This window comes from Limanda limanda, chromosome 18 (genome assembly GCF_963576545.1).
Source record: "Limanda limanda chromosome 18, fLimLim1.1, whole genome shotgun sequence".
In the NCBI taxonomy this organism is placed as follows: Eukaryota; Metazoa; Chordata; class Actinopteri; order Pleuronectiformes; family Pleuronectidae; genus Limanda; species Limanda limanda.
Window position 1 is genome coordinate 16,962,742 of NC_083653.1, and position 18,452 is coordinate 16,981,193.

General features: G+C 42.0%; 1 protein-coding gene across 1 annotated transcript; it reads right to left on the minus strand.

Moving 5' to 3' along the window:
- Positions 1-6,763: 6,763 nt before the first annotated feature.
- Positions 6,764-16,436, minus strand: gtf2a1 (general transcription factor IIA, 1). Its single transcript, XM_061091185.1, has 10 exons — positions 16,344-16,436; positions 14,770-14,871; positions 13,802-14,069; positions 13,434-13,498; positions 12,272-12,347; positions 11,440-11,564; positions 10,583-10,684; positions 9,713-10,027; positions 8,910-8,999; positions 6,764-8,382 (listed from the first exon to the last, which is right to left on the minus strand). The coding sequence occupies exons 1-10, from the start codon at positions 16,371-16,373 to the stop codon at positions 8,275-8,277; spliced, it is 1,281 nt and encodes a 426-aa protein (XP_060947168.1). The 5' UTR covers positions 16,374-16,436; the 3' UTR covers positions 6,764-8,274.
- Positions 16,437-18,452: the final 2,016 nt, after the last annotated feature.

Sequence of the window (18,452 nt, forward strand, 5' to 3'; positions counted from 1 at the left end):
TGAGCTCCACTTCGTCTCATTTATAGTCCTTTCTATTAAGATGGACTGGATAGAGCTCAGTTCATCGTAAGGAAAATAGATATAAAAGTCAAACATACATTGAAGAATATGTCTTATTTTTCCAGCATTTTATTATTGTCTTGAGTTCAATTCAAGTTCCTTATCCGCTCGCAGTGTGGCCTCGAGGCACAAGAACATACTGTATGTCAAGTTGTCTCAAGCATTTCAGTTTCCAGTGATAAGAGGAAATATTTGTGTCGTATTTATACTTGGTTCAAGGACACTCTGCCATTCACAGTGGAATGTGCACATGGTTGATGAAAATACAAAAACACTGCATTTGTTATCGTCTCATCAATACCTGTACCTCTGTATATAATCTAAATACAATGTGGTTTTTGGTGACTTATAGATGAAAATAGGACAGTGTCTAATTTCTATGCATTTTTGAAGGGTGTTTACCACAAACTAAAAGGAATTGTGCTCGACTGGAATGTCTGACAAAGGACATGAGTGTTTAAACAGTGAAAATGGACTCTTAACTTGTACTTTAATGTGCCTTATACCTGTATCAAATTGATATATCCCTATTTTGAGATTCATGCATATTTGCCTACTGTTGTTTCTCTATGTTATTGTAATTTCTTCATGTTATAAAATATTGTTAGTTTCACTCATGGCTCTAACCACTATTTGCACAGGTACCTCTTCATCTCCCAAGAGCAGGTGATCAAATTACGAAAGAAAACACGAGACCCATTTTAATTATTAGCCGTTCTCTGCAAATTACACACAGGTATGATAATCACAAATATATACCGTTAAAGCCGTGTCTCTCCCTTCGGAATGTCCTGGTTGTTTTTCTAGCATGAACGTGATCTTTTTCCATCCTCCTGCGGAAACAACTGACTTATACAATCAGTGGAGATAGCTTTGCCTTTGCCGGGAGAGCCTAAAGAAAATACAGCTGAGATATATGTGATCCGCGGCGCGGTAACTTGTGCGATATTGAGCTATTATGAGTTAAAGGACACCCTTTGACAATGGCAGCTTAACATCTGGTTAGCATTTCATCTGCTGGGTGACATTTTTTAAAGGAAATATACAGATGAACAGGAGGGTGGGGGGCATTTCCAGGAAAAAGGGATAATTTCAGGCTTTTTTTTTTAAAGGTTTGCCTTCAAAGTCTTGACGATATTTGACCAGACTGCTGGACAGTTTGTTTCAGTATGGAAAATATAGCACACCAAATCTATACAACCCCACTGTATTCTCGAAGCATCCGTGTGCTTGAATCGGCCGTAACCCCAAAACTGGAACGATTTCTACTTTTTAAGTTGAAAAAATTAAGAGTGGCATCTGCTCGCTGTGTTCCAGACTCGACTCACGCTGCAAATTCCTACAGGACTAACAGGACATCAATTTCAGATGAATGTTTTCCACAGCTCTGTGTCCATCTCTTCCAGTCCCCCATTAACAACAATCCAGTGTGGACTCTTCAAACGCTAAGCTGAAGCTTGATGTGCCTGGCTGAGTTTGTGAGGGCCTCCTCCCTTCCACTGCCAGTTAGCGTTAACTCACAGTTCATACTTGTTTGGTGTGTGCACGTCGAGGTTGATCAAAATCGCTGCAGGAATCGTGTGGGTGTCTGGGTAATGTGCACCCGTAGAACTCTTCAAATCTGCACCTCCACTTTCTGCACCGTTATTAAGTGTTTTCTCACAGAGATTTGTGAGTCGGTCTACAGGCCAGGCGGCAGACAGGGAAGGTCGAACGAAGCGATCAAGACGTGGACTGAATTTATTTTGACATTCTTCTGCTAGCCGGGTTCTCAGGCCTGCCTGATCATTCCTCTCCCGGTATTTCAAATAAACTCATCTCTCTCCTGAGCAGGGCAGGACCTGACAATGCGCCTCACTAACACCAGATTAGGTTGCTAGAGTAAAATACAGTGGGAACAGTCCTGAGAAGAGGTGCAATAGAACCCCAGGTTGCAGACAGGAGAGTTAGAATAGCCTCAGTCACACGGAGCGGTTCAAAGTTCTCAAGTGTCCGTCCAGCTTTTGCTCCTGGGAACATCAAATCCCTGCTTTCATGATGTCATTCCCAACGTCATCCCATGGCCCAGTAGACGTGGACGTCCACTTGAATAATCACAGAAAACCCTTGAATGACAACTGAAGTGAATCATGAAGTTGGAGTGAGTGAAAACATTTGTCTCCGTGTTGTTTTGCAAGCAGTTTCACTCACCGCAAAATATTAAGACTCTCAAATACCAAAAGACTAGGGCCCACACTTTGAAACATGATATTTGAATTTTTCGCAGATGTCAAAGACGATTGGTGAAATCCACATCCAGCTTTCTGTTTTCCTGACGAGCCTGTGATGTATCAGCTGAGCTATTCTAAATCCTGAGACTTTCTGGCATATGTATTACATGCCTCTTCTACAAAATAAGTGGGTATATGTAGGATTTTTTATTAGCAGGTAAACCGGTAAATAAAGACTGTTGACTCCTCTCCCATTGCCAGCAGAGGAGTATCTGTTTTACTTTCTCGGAGAGTAATGTTCCATGTCACAAACATGCCGGAATCTGAGGAGCTCTATAACCTCGCTATCTTGCCAGTGTTGCATCTTGCATGACACAAAGAAAACAGCGTTGTTGCATATTGTTAAAAGTGCAGCCTCAGCGTCTAGACTGCCAAAATAAAGACGAAGCAACAGAAATAAGCACGTTCATTGTCGGGTGTCACGTTTCCATCAGTGCCTTTCAGGGCTGGAACCCCCTCTATTGCAGAGTCCCCTGACCTGTGAGTGATGGCAGATTGGATCCAATCCCATTGCAGACAAAGCCAGATATGTGCGTGATTTTTGCGTGTTTTCAGACTGAGTCTTTTCAGATCACACTTAAGTTGGTATTTCAGTTTCAGGCGGACTGGACACTATAGTTAGTAATGAGACAGGCTGCTTTGTCCTGGGTTAGCTGGTTAGCAAGCAAATCCTAGGGATCGAAATAGAAGCAAAGCAAGACTTACCATGCATGTTGATTTCCACCGCTGGGGACAGCTCTCTGCGAATAAAGGGATGAATTTTGATGCTGAACTTGAAGCGTTAAACCAGGAGATTGAAAAGAAAACAGCTGTTACTGCTCGGAGCTAAAAGTTCAAACCCGACTTACTTTCTCACCTGCTCAGTTGCTCACTGGGCAGAGACATTGATGCAAGAAAGGTGGAAGGAGGTTTCAAATGCAGTGTGACCTTGGGTGCTTTGGTTTAAGTATACTGAGTCCTTATGACTTTGTGGGACAAAATCAAGATTTGCAACTTGGCTTTAAAACAACATGGAGCATCACTTGGACTTTCTGACCTGTGACTTGAAATCACCCAAAGACGACATTCTCATAAGACAGTGAACAAATCCATCAATCCATCCAATATCTTAACCTCTTATCCTCTGAGGGGTGTGTGGGGGGCTGTAGCCGATCTCAACTTACATTGGGTGAGAGGCGGAGTTCACCCTGGACAGGTCGCCTGTGTATCACAGGGTCAACATACAGGGACAAAGAACCATTCACACCTTTACAGACAATTTAGAATCTGAACATTAAATCGAATTTTTCTTGACAAAGGATTATTAAAAGCCTATGGGTTATTTAATAGCAGGCATTTTGAATTTCTCCTTATATGACAATATTACCCCATAGTTATAATAAGTGTCATTATTTACACCTATGCTTTTCCTGCTGTATTGTGACAAAATACTTCTTCTGACAAAGTCTTGTCATGTTTCAGGAGCTGGAACAAAAGGTGTCTAATAAAAACCTCTGTTTATAAGAGATTCCAGGACCAAGACTTGAATTTAATTCATGACTTGTAAAAGGGCCGTGTCCCACCCCAGCTCTGCCTTTTGGAAACACTAGATTCACCATGGGACACTGTAAAAGACATGAGGCAGTGGAGAAAAAGCAGCATAGGAGGAATCTCCATTAGAAATGGATAGAGGCCTTTTGTCCCGGAGAGCTTCAGATTTTCTGAGACAGCAGTAAACTCAACATGCCACGGCCCACAGGGCCGGCTACTACAGCGCACTAAAGCCAACAAACTCTATTTCACCATGCGGCTGATTGTCAGTCATCGTCAGTTAGCTGGTAAAGCAGAGAAAGCTAGAGGGTTTAAGCTAGACATCTCCTGGGCCTCATTAGAAGTCTCATTCCCCAGCAGCTCAGACTCTCATGTCTGAGTGCCCAAAAGAAGCATGAGGGCCCACTTCATCAGAGGCGGCCAGGGATGCATTCTTTCTCCACTAGGTCTGTTCAGGGCTGAATAAGTCTTTGTGAAGTGTGATACACTGTAGAAGTGACAGCCTGCCACAAATCCATTTACAATCAAGGGCAGAAATCTCCATGTATTTTACTGATTCGGCTCTAATCCCAGACAGAACTTTTATCTCATAATTACTCTCAAGGAAATACACAGGGATTGTATCAGTTTGGATTGGAATTAGAGGAACGGCAGGGAAAACGCCCCCGACTGTGTAAACACCGACCGCCATCCAGGCGCTGGATTACGCAGCTAGACAGTGGAGATAGCTTTGCCTTTGCCGGGAGAGCCTAAAGAAAATACAGCTGAGATATATGTGATCCGCGGCGCGGTAACTTGTGCGATATTGAGCTATTATGAGTTAAAGGACACCCTTTGACAATGGCAGCTTAACATCTGGTTAGCATTTCATCTGCTGGGTGACATTTTTTAAAGGAAATATACAGATGAACAGGAGGGTGGGGGGCATTTCCAGGAAAAAGGGATAATTTCAGGCTTTTTTTTTTAAAGGTTTGCCTAAAGGTTTACGCAGCTAGACAAGTGGAGCTGATGACTGGGGCTGGGGTGAACTTGTGGGTTTCACTCACATGTCAAGTCGGAAGATTTAAAATGTGATGAGGTCAACTAATAAGACAAAAAAAGGAATTAAGATACAATGTAACCCATTAACATAAGGCTTTGCAGCTATTTTGAGGGTTGCGTGGCGGCTTGGAGACAATCCCAGCTAATATTGGACATATACAGGGACAAACAACCAATTTGTTTGGTAAATGTAAATTACACAAAGGATTAGCTGTAAAAGCTCAAGATGATTTATAACGGTAGAAATTGTTAGCAGAATTGTTTAACATTAGTAAAAATGAATATAAATAAAAGTAATTAATGACCTTATAGTGGTAGAAATGTAATCTTGAGCACACCGACCCAAAAAGTTAATTGTGTGAAGAAAATGTTAATATCCACTGACTGCCAAGAACAACAGTTTTTTATTACTCCCTGAATAAAATCAGCTCGAGAGAACAAATTTGGAACATGAGTAATGGGGATGAATGGGAGCAGCTCCTCTGATAGAGCTATGGGTACAGTGGTGCAAGAAGTATTGTATCAAGACCTTAAGTAAAATTACTAATTTCACACTAAAAGTACCACACTATAAGTCCTGCATTTAAAACATTACTTTAGTAAAACTGTTTTATCAACAAAATGTACTTAGTGAAGGGTTTTCAGCTGCAATATGCAACTTGACCACTAGACATCACTAATTTCCAGACACCAAATCTTTAATGAGTATGATGTATTTTACTGCTGTAGATGTTTGAGGTTGAGCTCATTTAAACTACTTTACACATAGTCGGGCAGTTTAACCTACGACAGTGCATTACAAGATGACATCTCCGATCAGGTCTGACCTGACCTTCGAGAAAACAGCAGGTTTTCAGCTCTTAAATGGTTAATTTAGGATTTTGTCAACGGATTGAGTTATTACATTAAACATCAACACATCTGGAGATACTGTCGTCTGAACAGTGACTAAAGCTGACAGACAAATGTAGTGAGGACAGAGTAGATGGTTGCATAAATATCGATACAATATAAGTACAATTACCTTAAATGAGTACTTATATCATACTTGAGTAAATTTACTTAGTAGCTGTCCACCACTGCTAAAAAAACAAGCACTGTAGTTCACCAACGTCGTGACCTTAGCCTTGAATAAAAAAGGCTGACACTGATTCACTGACCTGATTAAAGTCAGGGTTGAAATATGCAGGAGAGACATTTACTTCCTTTGCCAAACACAACTTCATGAATTCAAAGCAAAACCATCTGAGATTTAAAAAATGAAACGGATAATATTAACAATACATTTCCTTAATACTCACAAAACGGCAGCTGATTTACTTTTAATAGAATTTCATTTCATAAACTCATCTATCATTTGTGAATACCTGAAGTGAAATAAAGTTCAGTCAGCAGACACAGCATCCAACAATATGGCGATTAAAATCAAATGAATAGTTATGAGCTTCTCTTCAGTTTTTTTTTTAATTAATAAGCAGCGAGGGGAGCTGCTGGATGCTGTGCTCTGGAAACTCGGGATCTCTTGAGATGATGTTTCTTTAAACAGCTCCCTACTTGAAATGTGTGGGAAACCTCTGCCACATTCTTATTTGTTGTTTGCAGATGGTAATGGGCCCTTAGAGTCGGTTTGAGTACTTTTTTGGACACTTATTTACGGTCCACAAAACAAAAAAGATGCAATTAGGTTCGTCAGTGGGAACAATTTAAAGAAATAAAAGAAACAGTCTTCTCCAATTATGCCCAATTTATCAAAAGTGTAGCAAAATCTCATTCAATTTTCAGTTCTACGTCATTTACCTCTTCAGTGTTTCCTTAGTAACAATGTGGTTTCTTTAGATCCAACGACCAAATCCACACAATAATCAAAAAACACATACTTTATTTCAAATTGCTGCAACAGGGGCACTAAAAACAAACTGCAGAGCAACACACAGGCCCCGCGTTAAACTGACTTTGATAGAAAATATTCTCATTTTTAAAAATCATGAATAAAATGAAAGCACAGGAGAACATATGGTGGACGAAGAAATTTGGAACACGGCGTCGCGTAACAGAAAAAAAAGGAACACTTATTAGATTATAAGAGCACAGTTTGGTGCGGCTTTCCAACCTTTTTCAAAAAATAGAACATTTCATGAACCTTCAGGAATAAATAGAGAAAAACACAACAGGACCACCCCCTGCCCCACCAGAAACAACAGGTAGGCAAAAGAATTGGGATTATGGGGTGTGCAAGAAAAAACACATTTCCAGAGAAAAGCGGTGACAACACACACAAATCTTCATACACACATGAACACTCAACACATGCCTGTGTTGATGCTCACCATCTCTCACACGGACAACTGGACAGAACAGAGCACGCTGTGGTTATTGATTAACTCGGCTGATTTCACTACACATTGATAAACTGACAGTGCAAATCTTCAGACGGCTGCAGAGAACTAAAATTAGAGCAGAGAGGATATACCAAGGGGACAAACTTTTTTTGTACAATTCTTAAATGAACTTGGTGTCTGATCTTTTCTTCCTCCTCGTCCTTTTTTTTGTTTTACGCTTTGAGATAAAGATGGAATGAAGCTCCAGAGAGGCAGACAGAGAAAACAACTTTTGGGGGATTCTGCGCTCCCTAAGATTTTTAAAAATGCCTTCACGCAACTATTAAGTTACTTGGAGATTAAATTCATTGTCTGAACACTTCATTGAACAAAATTTTTAAAAAAAGGTTTAAAACAATAACATGTGGTTAAAGTACATAAAAACACTCTGGAGCACCATTTTCATAAACATGAATTGTTACAGAATTGAAAGAACAAAAGATTTTCGAAGCCAAAAGGTTGATTCTGGCCGTTCTAAAGGCAGCGCTCTCGACTGGTGGCACTAAGTTTGGACTTAAAAGTAGACACGAGTCAATCCAGTCAACCGACTACAGTGCATTATGAAGGTGATTCTCTCTTCTACGTGGGTGATAATGAATGACCTCGGACCTTCTGCGACAGGGCAGGCCACGTCACCCTGGTCCACTACACCTGTACGTTGTGAAATGTTTGCTCTCCAAAGTTATGCGAATTCTCTCAGCAAAAAGGTAGAGAAGCCTGGAAGAGGAAGAAAAAAATGGAGAAACCACGCTCTGCTCACAGGCTTTTCCTTCCCCTGTAGGTTTCTCATACGGCGAAGCTTGTCGAGTGCTTTGACAACACCCGTTCTTTTTACAGTACCCTCACAGTCCTTTGGGTTTGTCAGAGTTCTCAAAGACTCAGACGAAGTTTCCTGAAATGAATCCAGTCACAGGATATGGAAGGATACTGAAGTGTCTGTTAACTGGATAGCAGGAGTTACAGAGTTCCTGCTCCTGCAGCTTTGTTTTTCTACTTCACCATTCAGCATCCCCAATGGCTTTGGAGAAGACATAGTCTTTCCCGTTCAGATTCATGATCCCGTCCTTCAGGTGGAATTTCCATTTGTTCTTACTTCTGTGAATCTGGGGAGCAGAGGTTAAAGGCATTAAGGTCGTGGGCGTCAGGGACAGATGGACACTGTTTCAGTTTAAAGTGGACACAGGCTGTAATGTCTTTAGCCCACGGGCACAGCGGGTGACAAGTGCAACGAGCAAAGAAAAGATCGCATTTCGAACAGCAGACTGACTTAATTAAAGGTTCAGTGTGTGGAATGTAGGGGCATCTAGTGGTGAAGTTACATGTTGCAGCTGAACACTCCTCACCTCACCTCACCTCACCCTTCCCCTCCAAACATGAAAGAGAACCTGTGGTGGCCTTAGGTTGTCATAAAAACTCAAAACGTATTTAAATACAAAGGGCCCATTCTAGGGTAAAGAAAGTAGAAAAAATAAATGAACATAACATTTCTGTCTTCATGTTGTTTTGACACAATACACCGATATACCATGAGAAGCCATTTAGATACAATGCATCTCTGTAAATCTATACACACACAGGCTGCTGGGTTTATAGAGTGTCCTTATCTGACACGGAATAGATTTTTTCTTACCTTGTCATATTGGCACACAACTACATTCTCTGTATCAAACAATTCCTGGTCCTCCTCATCACTGACATCATCCTCACTGTTCAGTGGCTCCTGACAAATAAACAAAACCAACAAGTTGAACAATGTTTTGAGTCCTCCACAGGGTGGACATGGCTTTAAAATGGCATCTGGCACATTAAAACTATTTTAAAAGTAAAAGTGAACAATCCATATTTATTATAATCTGATAAAATGATAATATCATGAAATAAACGTATTTATCAAATGAGCACAAAATGTAGTATTGACCAGTTTACCTTTTATCAAACTGCATGCATGTTGCGGGATAATGAAAAGCTAAAACGACCGATGTAATGGAGAGTGCTGCCTTCCTGCTAAGTATGGTAAAACTTTATGGATTTTTTTGACAGTCCCATTTACACCTCAGGGTTTCTCCCCAATTCTGCTGATGCCCAGTCCAACTATGACAGACGCGTCAATGAGTTTGTGTGAGAAAGAGAAAACAGACAGACGTTGTGCACACATCTCTACTATAAAGCAACGCAAAACACCAGGTCAGGGATGTGTTACATTATTTTGGTTTTTAAAAATGTGTTAATCGTTTAAAAGCTGGAGGGATAAATTAAACAATAGCGAGTTGCCAGTCTAGATGACTAATGGGAAACATTGAACGTCACGTATGAAACAAAATACTTTTAACTATTTCAGCAAAAGCTCACCACTAAAGATTTAAGGAGCCACTGAAAAAAATTGTATAGAATATGACTATGAATATTTTTTTAAAGATTTCCTCTTGTGCCCACCTCCTCAACCTGTCCGTCCTCTCCTCCTTCCCTCGCCTTCTCCTCTTCCTCGTCTTCATCATACTCCTCCTCCTCATCTTCATCCTCCTCTGATGAGGTGTCTCCGGCTCCGTCCACCTGCAGCATCATGGGAGGCTGTGCCTGGGGCTGAGCCTGGGCCTGCTGCTGGGGTTGGGCCTGTGGTGCAGCTGCCCCCTGGACCTGCTGGACCTGCTGGACCTGCTGGACCTGCTGGACCTGCTGGACCTGCTGGACCTGCTGGACCTGAACTGCTGCCTGACCGGGCTGCTGTGCCATCGGTGTTGCCTGCATCACCTGACGGGAAAGAGGGGATGGAGAAAGAAAACTGTCAATATGAAAGTCGTATATTCTGTATAAAAAAAAAACACAAATTTACAGCAGGTTTCCTGTGCGTTTTTTAACAAGCTGGATCATACTTTAGAATTAGAATACACTTCTATATTTCCATCAATAAAAGTACAAAATTTTGTAAAGCGGAAAAACATAGTGAAAAAGCGGCACAGTGTATTACAGCTGTGCAAACATATAGATACAATGATTATCACATGATATTTTCCATGAAAGTGGTAGATAACAGTGAAATTGCACAATATGCACTGTGAGGTTTATGGCAAGTACATTTTATTTCAGTGTGTTCAGTTACACTACACAACCCAAATATTTTTCCCTAAAAAAGGTTTTGCACAATTTGTTTTGCTCATCACAATATATATCTCGTCACCCATATATTGTGAGACATATTGTATTGTGCGCTTCCTTGCCAATGCACAGGCCAAGTGTATAAGAGAAAAACAAATGATACTCAATAAACCAAATAAGAGCAATAAAACGAAAAGGGGAGGTGCTTACCTGTGTGTTGCCTTGGACTTTGTTTGAAGCCAACACAATCTGCTGAGGCTGGATGATGACTCCTGTTTGCTGGGGCATTCCTCCCTGCATAGGAGTCAGGACCTGGATTCAAAGTTCATGAGAGGAGTCCACATTTTATACAAGCTTTTAAATCGACATTCATAAATAAAATACAAGCAATGCCCAATTCCAATTGGTGTATTTGGCCCAAGCTGAAGAAAAGCACAGTAGTAATTGATGTATTAAACTTAATTGAGCCATTTCTGGTGTAATGGAGTAACGTACAATAGGGTACTTCAGAGAAAAGACGTGAGCCGACTGATTTCGCAGAATTATTTCATATTTTCTTGGCATTTCTTTGACCATATTTCCACATTTCTCCTACTGCTTGATTGCCAAAGGAGCCACAGCTATGCAGCTGCTGGCTTCATCTAACCTCATGTGTCATGGGCAGAGTTATGGACTGATTAGACGTAGAATGACAATTATTATACACTGATCAGCATTAAAAGATGTAACTTTGTTTAATGTTGTGGCTGAGGGTGTGTTTTTTTGGACTAGGATGAGCCATGAAGCCATGGAAAATGACAGACTACAAAATCACATCAGAATAAACTCTTTCAAAACAGGCCACAGACATACATGGATCAGCCGCAACTTTCAAAATCAGTCGCTCGTAATGCTGTGGCTGATCTAAGTATACTTTAAGTTGACAGTAACTATCTGAAAACCACAGACAAACATGATAGATGGAGTTGTGTGGCACTTCCAGCAAGCAAAGTCAACTTAAAGTTCAGTTTTAAGGCTTTCACTCCTTTTACCACAGATTGATGTCCTCCTATGTGTGATAGGATTACCTGTTGTATGACTGGTGCCTGCACACCACCAGGCTGCATCTGCTGCTGCAGGAGGATCTGCTGCTGGGGCTGCTGGATGAGGTACTGAGCCCCGTTGGGAGCACGGACAACCTGCAGGATCTGACCTAAGAGACATCGAAAGAAACATGGTTGGATTAAACATGGTTCATAACTAGTCTTTCAAACCATCTTGGACCTTGCGGGGGCCAATGTTTACAAAGCTTCAACTATTTGGGACGTCTCTACACCATGACATTCACGTATATTTGAAAAATACCCTTTAATACAAGGCGGGTGGCCCCCTGACACCAGGGACTGCTAAGTGGCACTCATTGAAAATCAATGTTGAAACTAACCCACCACATTATCTACAGATCAGGGACATCCCCCATCCTCTCCTGCCCCTCGGCCGTCTCTCTCACTAGCTGAGAAAGCAGCCTCTGCCCACAGCAGCACCACTTTGCCCCACAGTCATGGTTTAGCCCCAGCTGTCTCTGCGTCGGCCGCCTATGCTGGCAGTTCAAATGGCTCGGGGCGACCGTGGTAATGGTTGTCAGAAACCCAAGGGGCAGAAAGCCTCTAGAACAAAACATGTATTATTTATGTCGCAAAACTGCGTGTGCTGCTACTGGAGCCCTAGAGATACTAGACTTGATAATGTATCTAGCTAAGCAAGGTAATGGTACGTTTTGTGCGTGTGTCTGTGTCTGTGTGTGTGTGACAGAAAGAGATGGGGGAGTTGTCCTAACATGACTATTGAGGAGCGTGTTGTTATGGGGGAAATCCCTGACCCACAACATGATTGGCAGAAATGCCAGTGTGAGCGTTTTACCTTGGCTGGTGATGAGCTGTTGGTATGGGCCGACCCCTGTCGGCAAAGCAAGCGTTGCTGCGGTAGCTGCTGCACTCTAGTGGAGAATAAGAGAACACGCATGCAGGCAGTGAGGAACACGTATACACACGCAGAGATACAGATTCACGCAGCATTTGGGCCTGAGGCAAAATAATATACATAACTATGGCCTACAGGTTTGGATTCATCGATGTGGCAATTAAGACTGTTTAAGTATCATGGCTGTCGAGGTGTAAATGCTCTACAGATGTATGAAAAATGCACAGTAGGTATTTATCTTAAAGCTTCTCTGAAGAACTGTTAATATCGATTAAATACAGCAAAACCACTTCATAATTCATGTTGCCTTGGCTGATGTGATAAAAGCAACATTTACATATTTATGATCATACATTTTATCTTCATGGTTTGATAGTGAATGTTTAAAGTGATAGAAAAAGAGCTTAAAATGTTTTTTAGAATTGAGAGAGAACAAAGTGAATAGGAGCAAAGATGCTACACCTGACATTAACAGATGATTCGCTGAACCATCTGTTAACCGTTACCAAAGGAAAGAGTTGACATACCATTGTTTTTAACGGTGTGTTTGTCACAGACACAACAGGAGTGTGTAAGAGGATGTATTACTGTTGGCTTTATATCTCAACTGTAATCCCAGGTGCTTAGCAACTCTCTGAAAGTCCTTCCTCTGCTTTTGACGTCTCTGTTACTACACCAGTCATTCTGCTCTGAAGAAAGAGTTGAGATCCTTAACCTTCTTCTTCTTGTGGGTAGGCTATTCAGTAACTGAGTGAGAATGTTTTTCAAAATGTTGAATAAAGGTGTTAGTAGTTATTTTTAGTAGACACCATAACACTGGAATTTGTTGCCTTTTTAGAGGAACAAAGCATTTTGTGTGCAGGTGGGCCAGCTAGACCTGTTCCAAATCCTGCACTTTTGCTCACTGCTGATCAAAAACAGCTACCTCCAACTTGTCTACAGTATGGTCTTTGGTTTACTTCTCCTGTTATATTAGTTTTTACACTACGCTGTCACACTTTGTTGGGACGTACAGTAATAACCCTCACAGTTTTTCTTGTGTGTGTTAAGCCCAAAGCTGTCATTTATTATTTATCTACTTTATCTAGCATGATCTACTTACCATCCCCGTTGCACTCATATGCTGCAGAATCTTGGGATCCTGAACAATGACTTGCTGCTGGGGAGCTGTGAAGACAAACATATTTAACTTAAACCATATTTATAACATCTACTGAACAAATACATTTTAAAACGTACGACATATTAACAAAATCTGTAAAAATTTGGTTGAACTACTACTGTCTCTTAAAATCTAAGGTATTCATGATAAGTTCACTTATGAAGTATCAAATACCGTCAAAGGGGTTTTTTACTTGTGAAAGGTGGATAAACAATGTAAAGCTGCATATGACCTTCATATTGCTGTGTTTACAACGTGCAGAGGTTGTTTGTATATAAACATGAGTGGTGGTGCCGGTGCGGACCCACCTTGCTGCTGCTGGGGCGGCAGGATGACTTGCTGGGTGTGTGCAGCCTGCGTCACATGCTGAACATGTTGCACCTGTTGGACATGCTGAACCTGATGATGATGATGCTGTTGCTGCTGCTGCTGTTGTTGCTGCTGTTGTTGTTGTTGTTGTTGCTGCTGCTGCTGCTGCTGCTGCTGAAGCTGCAGCTGAGCGGCCTGTAAGGCTGCCTGCTCCTCGGTATGGAAGCCCTCCACTGCCTTGGACTGCAACAGTTTGTTCTCCCATAGCTGAAGCATTGAGCAGAAAGGCCAGCACTTTTAACCCAGTGTTGTGAAAACAAGGTAACGAATTTTCAGAAAATGAGGTTGTTGCTGTAGATTGGTCTATAGTGGTTGAATATCATTCATCAAACCCAATCTTCCCAACTGTATATAACTTTGCGATGCCAAGTAGAAATAAAAACAAAAAAACATCAAGGTTACTCCTAAATAGACTTAATAATAACTTAATCTATAGAGCACTTTTATTGTGTTTACTAAGACGAAATTTGTTTTTTATCCAATATGAGTTTACAGATGTGTCTGATGGCAGTGTTTGAGTGTCTGTGGACGAGAGAGAGGAATCAGTAGAAGATGAATGAATAAAAGGAACGATTTGAGCTATATAAGTAAATTATAAATCACTGTGTGGTGATCAGTGTTGATACAGTAGGACAGAGTGAGCAGTGCTTCATATGAGGCCCAACACCAACTGACTTCCAGATAGCGAAGGGAATGTGGCCACATGGGTCTAGACCACTGGTTTGAGTGATCGGCTCTCAGGACGCATTCGGGTACGTCCACACCTGTGCTTGGCTCTGAGCACTTGTTTATACCAGGTCTGAACGGCCTTGTGGTTATTTACGTCCTGGCGAAGCTTGACACCACACTCTGCTTTCTTCTGTGGTGGTTGTACGCATAAACAGTGACTCGTGATGAGGACAGTTACCGTTTTCAGCTCGAGGAGGACCTGCTCGTCCACCCCCTCGTCCAGGAACAGCTCCCGCACCTCGTTGATCACATCCTCAATCACAGACTTGTATAACTTAGGCTGAGAGGAACAGGAGAGAAGACAGTCATTAGCACATTGTCAATGTAAATATGATCAATGTTTAACCACAGGGAGCTTCTTTAACGTGGATATTATGGTGTCTGATGTAAAACTAATTTTTTTGAAACATTTCAACCCCCCAAACAAACATGTCAATACATGACATGTCACAATAATATTTTGAATAAATGTTGCAACTGTCCACTATTATACAATCCCTGGGATGTATCTTCAGCCCGAGATGTTTTCCTGCTGTAATCCATGTGAACCGGATGTATGTGGGGATACTGTGAGATACGAGGCGGCCTACAGCCACAAATACACAACATTTAAAGGCCCACGTCAGTCTATGTTCAGCACCAGCACACAGCGGCACAGTGTACAAAGCTAAGCGGGCCAGCACGCTGCGTTTCCCCGGTGTCCGCAGCACGGCCCTCGGTCCCTGCCTCCCCCTCGGCCCCGGCTGCTCTCCGCGATTTAAGGCTCGGCCCTGGTGTTTATATGTGGAAGCCGGTGACGTAGCGTCGCGGAGCGCCTTCCCATCCCGGGCAGTCTATATTAGAGAGCCAAGATGGCCGTATAAAACCAGGCGGCGGAAAGGAGGAGGGCCAGAGCCGGAGCGAACGGGACACGAGGAAGCCATTTTACGGAGCAGCGAGGCAGCGAGTTCGTTCTGGGGCCGAGTCATGTGGAGGAGTTCCCCGGGGTTTTAGCTCATGGTGCTCGGCTCTGGTTAAAGCAGGGGTGGCCTGGTCGGCTGGAGCGGGACATTATCGGACATGAGCCGGGTAGAAGTGGAGGTTTTGGGCGGAGAGCCTCTGCCTCCTGGGCGTGGAATGGTGGACAATGAACTGACGACTTTCGACTAAAAGGACATTTTTTTTTAATTTGGTCGGTCTCCCCGAACACAAGCTTCATTCATTCGTTCGCGGTGGATGATGACAAGGTGCTTTGCGTACATTTTGTATTTTTTTTAAAGAAGTATGCACAGTCTAACCAGCCTAGCCCCCCCCCCCACACCGTACCGTGCTCCTCAACGACACGAGCACCGACCGAGTGAAGGAACAGCACAAACAAGAAATAACCTGAAGCCCCATGTTTACTCTGATTCAAACCACTCCGGAGTAATCGAGCCTGACACACAGCACCAATAGAACTTAAAAAAAAAATAGATATGACTTATAATCCACCATTTCCCCCCCAACGTTATGTATAACAGAAAATAAAGGCTATATCTCTTCTTTGCTTTACTAGCTTGTTTGAATCTGAAACCCGGTCTCTAAAAAACTGATTAAAATGGCCGAATGACTGCACGGTAAGTCTTTGGTTTTATTTGGCCCCACGGTGGAAGTGTTTTGGTTTAAAAAGCAGATTTCAGTTTGATACATTAAAACAGCACTTGGTGGACGGCTGCTCCGTTAACTTTACCCCGTTTCCCCCCCCTCTGACAATCCTGAGAGATTGGTCCTTACCACTGGGTTCGAGTTAGCCGAGCTCGCCATTATACGCGTAGTGTAAAGACCACACGGAGCTTGGCGAGATTTAGAGCCAAAAATGATCAAAAACGAGGTTAAAACAACTGGGAGTCGGAGTTTGTCAAACAGCCGGCATCACTTTTTTGTAAATAACACACAATTGTCTCGGTCTTATTTACAGTCCCGGGCTGCTGCGACTCCCCAGCCGTCCTCCGTCCGTCCAGCTCCCGCTTTATATACTGAGCGATGGAGCTGCGAGTGCGCGAAACATAGGGCAGGGTCACACCGGAGGCACCGCGAGGCTTCCGCAGCGCGAACGGGGACTGGGGGCCGGCGCCGGGCAGTCTGGGAAATGGAGTTCGAATGGTTCGAATCCGGGAAAGTCGTGAAATAGCGACACACATGTGAGTTAGGTTATTGGCAATGGATTTTTATCCATTTATATGAATAACGATATTAATAACACATTGTGATCGTTAACATTTGTGTTAGTGATGTGTCCTTTCGTGTCGAGGCTTCGAACGCGTGTGTCGAGCAATCTAGTCGAGGATTGTGTTGATGACATGTGGTGGCGATCATAGCCTCGCAATGTGGTGACGATCAAAGATTCAAGAGTTTATTATCAAATGCACAACAATAACATTAAGCAGTCGCGAGCCGGCAGCAATGGACCCCCCCCCCCCCCCCCCCCTCACATTTTGTGGACTTGGGACTTTATTGCACTGTGTAAAAGTTATTTTTTTAAATAAAATTGAATAAAATGTTGTCCCTATTTTACGTGTCACATGCTGTCCCTACTCACACAAGCACATGCACATCACAACCTTCTGCCCAATTTGTTTCCACTTTCCCTTTTGACCCCACCATTATATCATAAAGACAGACACCATATTAATATGTTACTAATTTATGTATTGGCGTCACAAACATCATTCACCCATCCAATTCAAAGCGTCACACACCAAAGCCATGGTGTCATATCACTCTGCCTGCCATTTATTATCCACTTGATGGCGCAGTGGAGCAAATGAAGCACCGTGAAGCTTCGGCCCATGAGTGAACCAATTGGATGGAAAAAAATCAATGCTTCATGAAGCTTCATCTCGCCTTCTCTTATATATGTATATACATAACAATAATAAGAACACATTATTAGGGCCCCAGCACCTATAGCTCCTGCGAAATACTATCTCGAAGGATTTGTATTTCCATTTTGGGCTTTTTCAGGGCCTAGACATGCTCAAATTCTTACCAAAGTTTGCGGTAAATTCAAAACCCCAAAAAGTAATTGTATTTTGGAGTAATTTCAAATGGGCTTGGCAAAATGGCTCAACAGCGCCATCTAAGGAAAAGCCCCTCAGTTAGCTTTCACAGATCTTCACAAAAATCGTAGCTAAGATGTATTATTGTTGTGTTATTATTATTTTTACTTATTAAACTAAAATAGTTTTTTGTACATGATATACAATATAGAGCACAGGTAAACAACACATTTTCTCTCTCTATAATATAATATATAATATATATAGAAAGCTGGTTAAGTATAAGACTATTATTAATTAATTAATGTCTTATGGAAATGTGTTCTTCCTCTCACTCCTTTTCAAATATGTGGATAAAATCATTAAGTTTGATATTTTTGTTTGTTTGTAAGAAAAAAAAAATGTATTCACATATTTGATATTAAATCAAATGAATGAAAAACAATAGTAATGTATTAAAATGATCAGAAGGGGGTATTGTTACTCCAGAGACCTGATCAGTGCAAGAACAAATTGGCTACATTTTTATAGATTGAACTTCAGTTTAATAAGCAGTTCAAATAATCAATACCACATCTAAATAGTAATTACATGCTACAGTCCTTCCCTGTGCATCACATTCACACAGATATCCAGTCACCCAGTCACGTGTCTGCAGTGCAATGCACAGCAGCTTGTATAGACAGGTCAGGAGCATCAGGTCACACCAAACATCAAAAGGGGAAAATATGACCCCAGGGACTTTGACAGGGGCATGAGAGCCCAGTGGACAATTCATAAATCCAAAAAGCAACACCAAAATATACAGACAGCCCTTCTGACTTCCTAAGAGGTCACACCCACT

Excerpts from the sequence above, each read along its gene's own strand:
- gtf2a1 (XM_061091185.1), bottom strand. The coding sequence starts at position 16,373 with ATGGCGAGCTCGGCTAACTCGAACCCAGTG. Across the intron at positions 12,348-13,433 it reads ATATGAGTGCAACGGGGATG|AGTGCAGCAGCTACCGCAGC; the intron begins GTAAGTAGATCA and ends ATTCTCCACTAG. Across the intron at positions 9,000-9,712 it reads AGGACGGACAGGTTGAGGAG|GAGCCACTGAACAGTGAGGA; the intron begins GTGGGCACAAGA and ends TTTATTTGTCAG.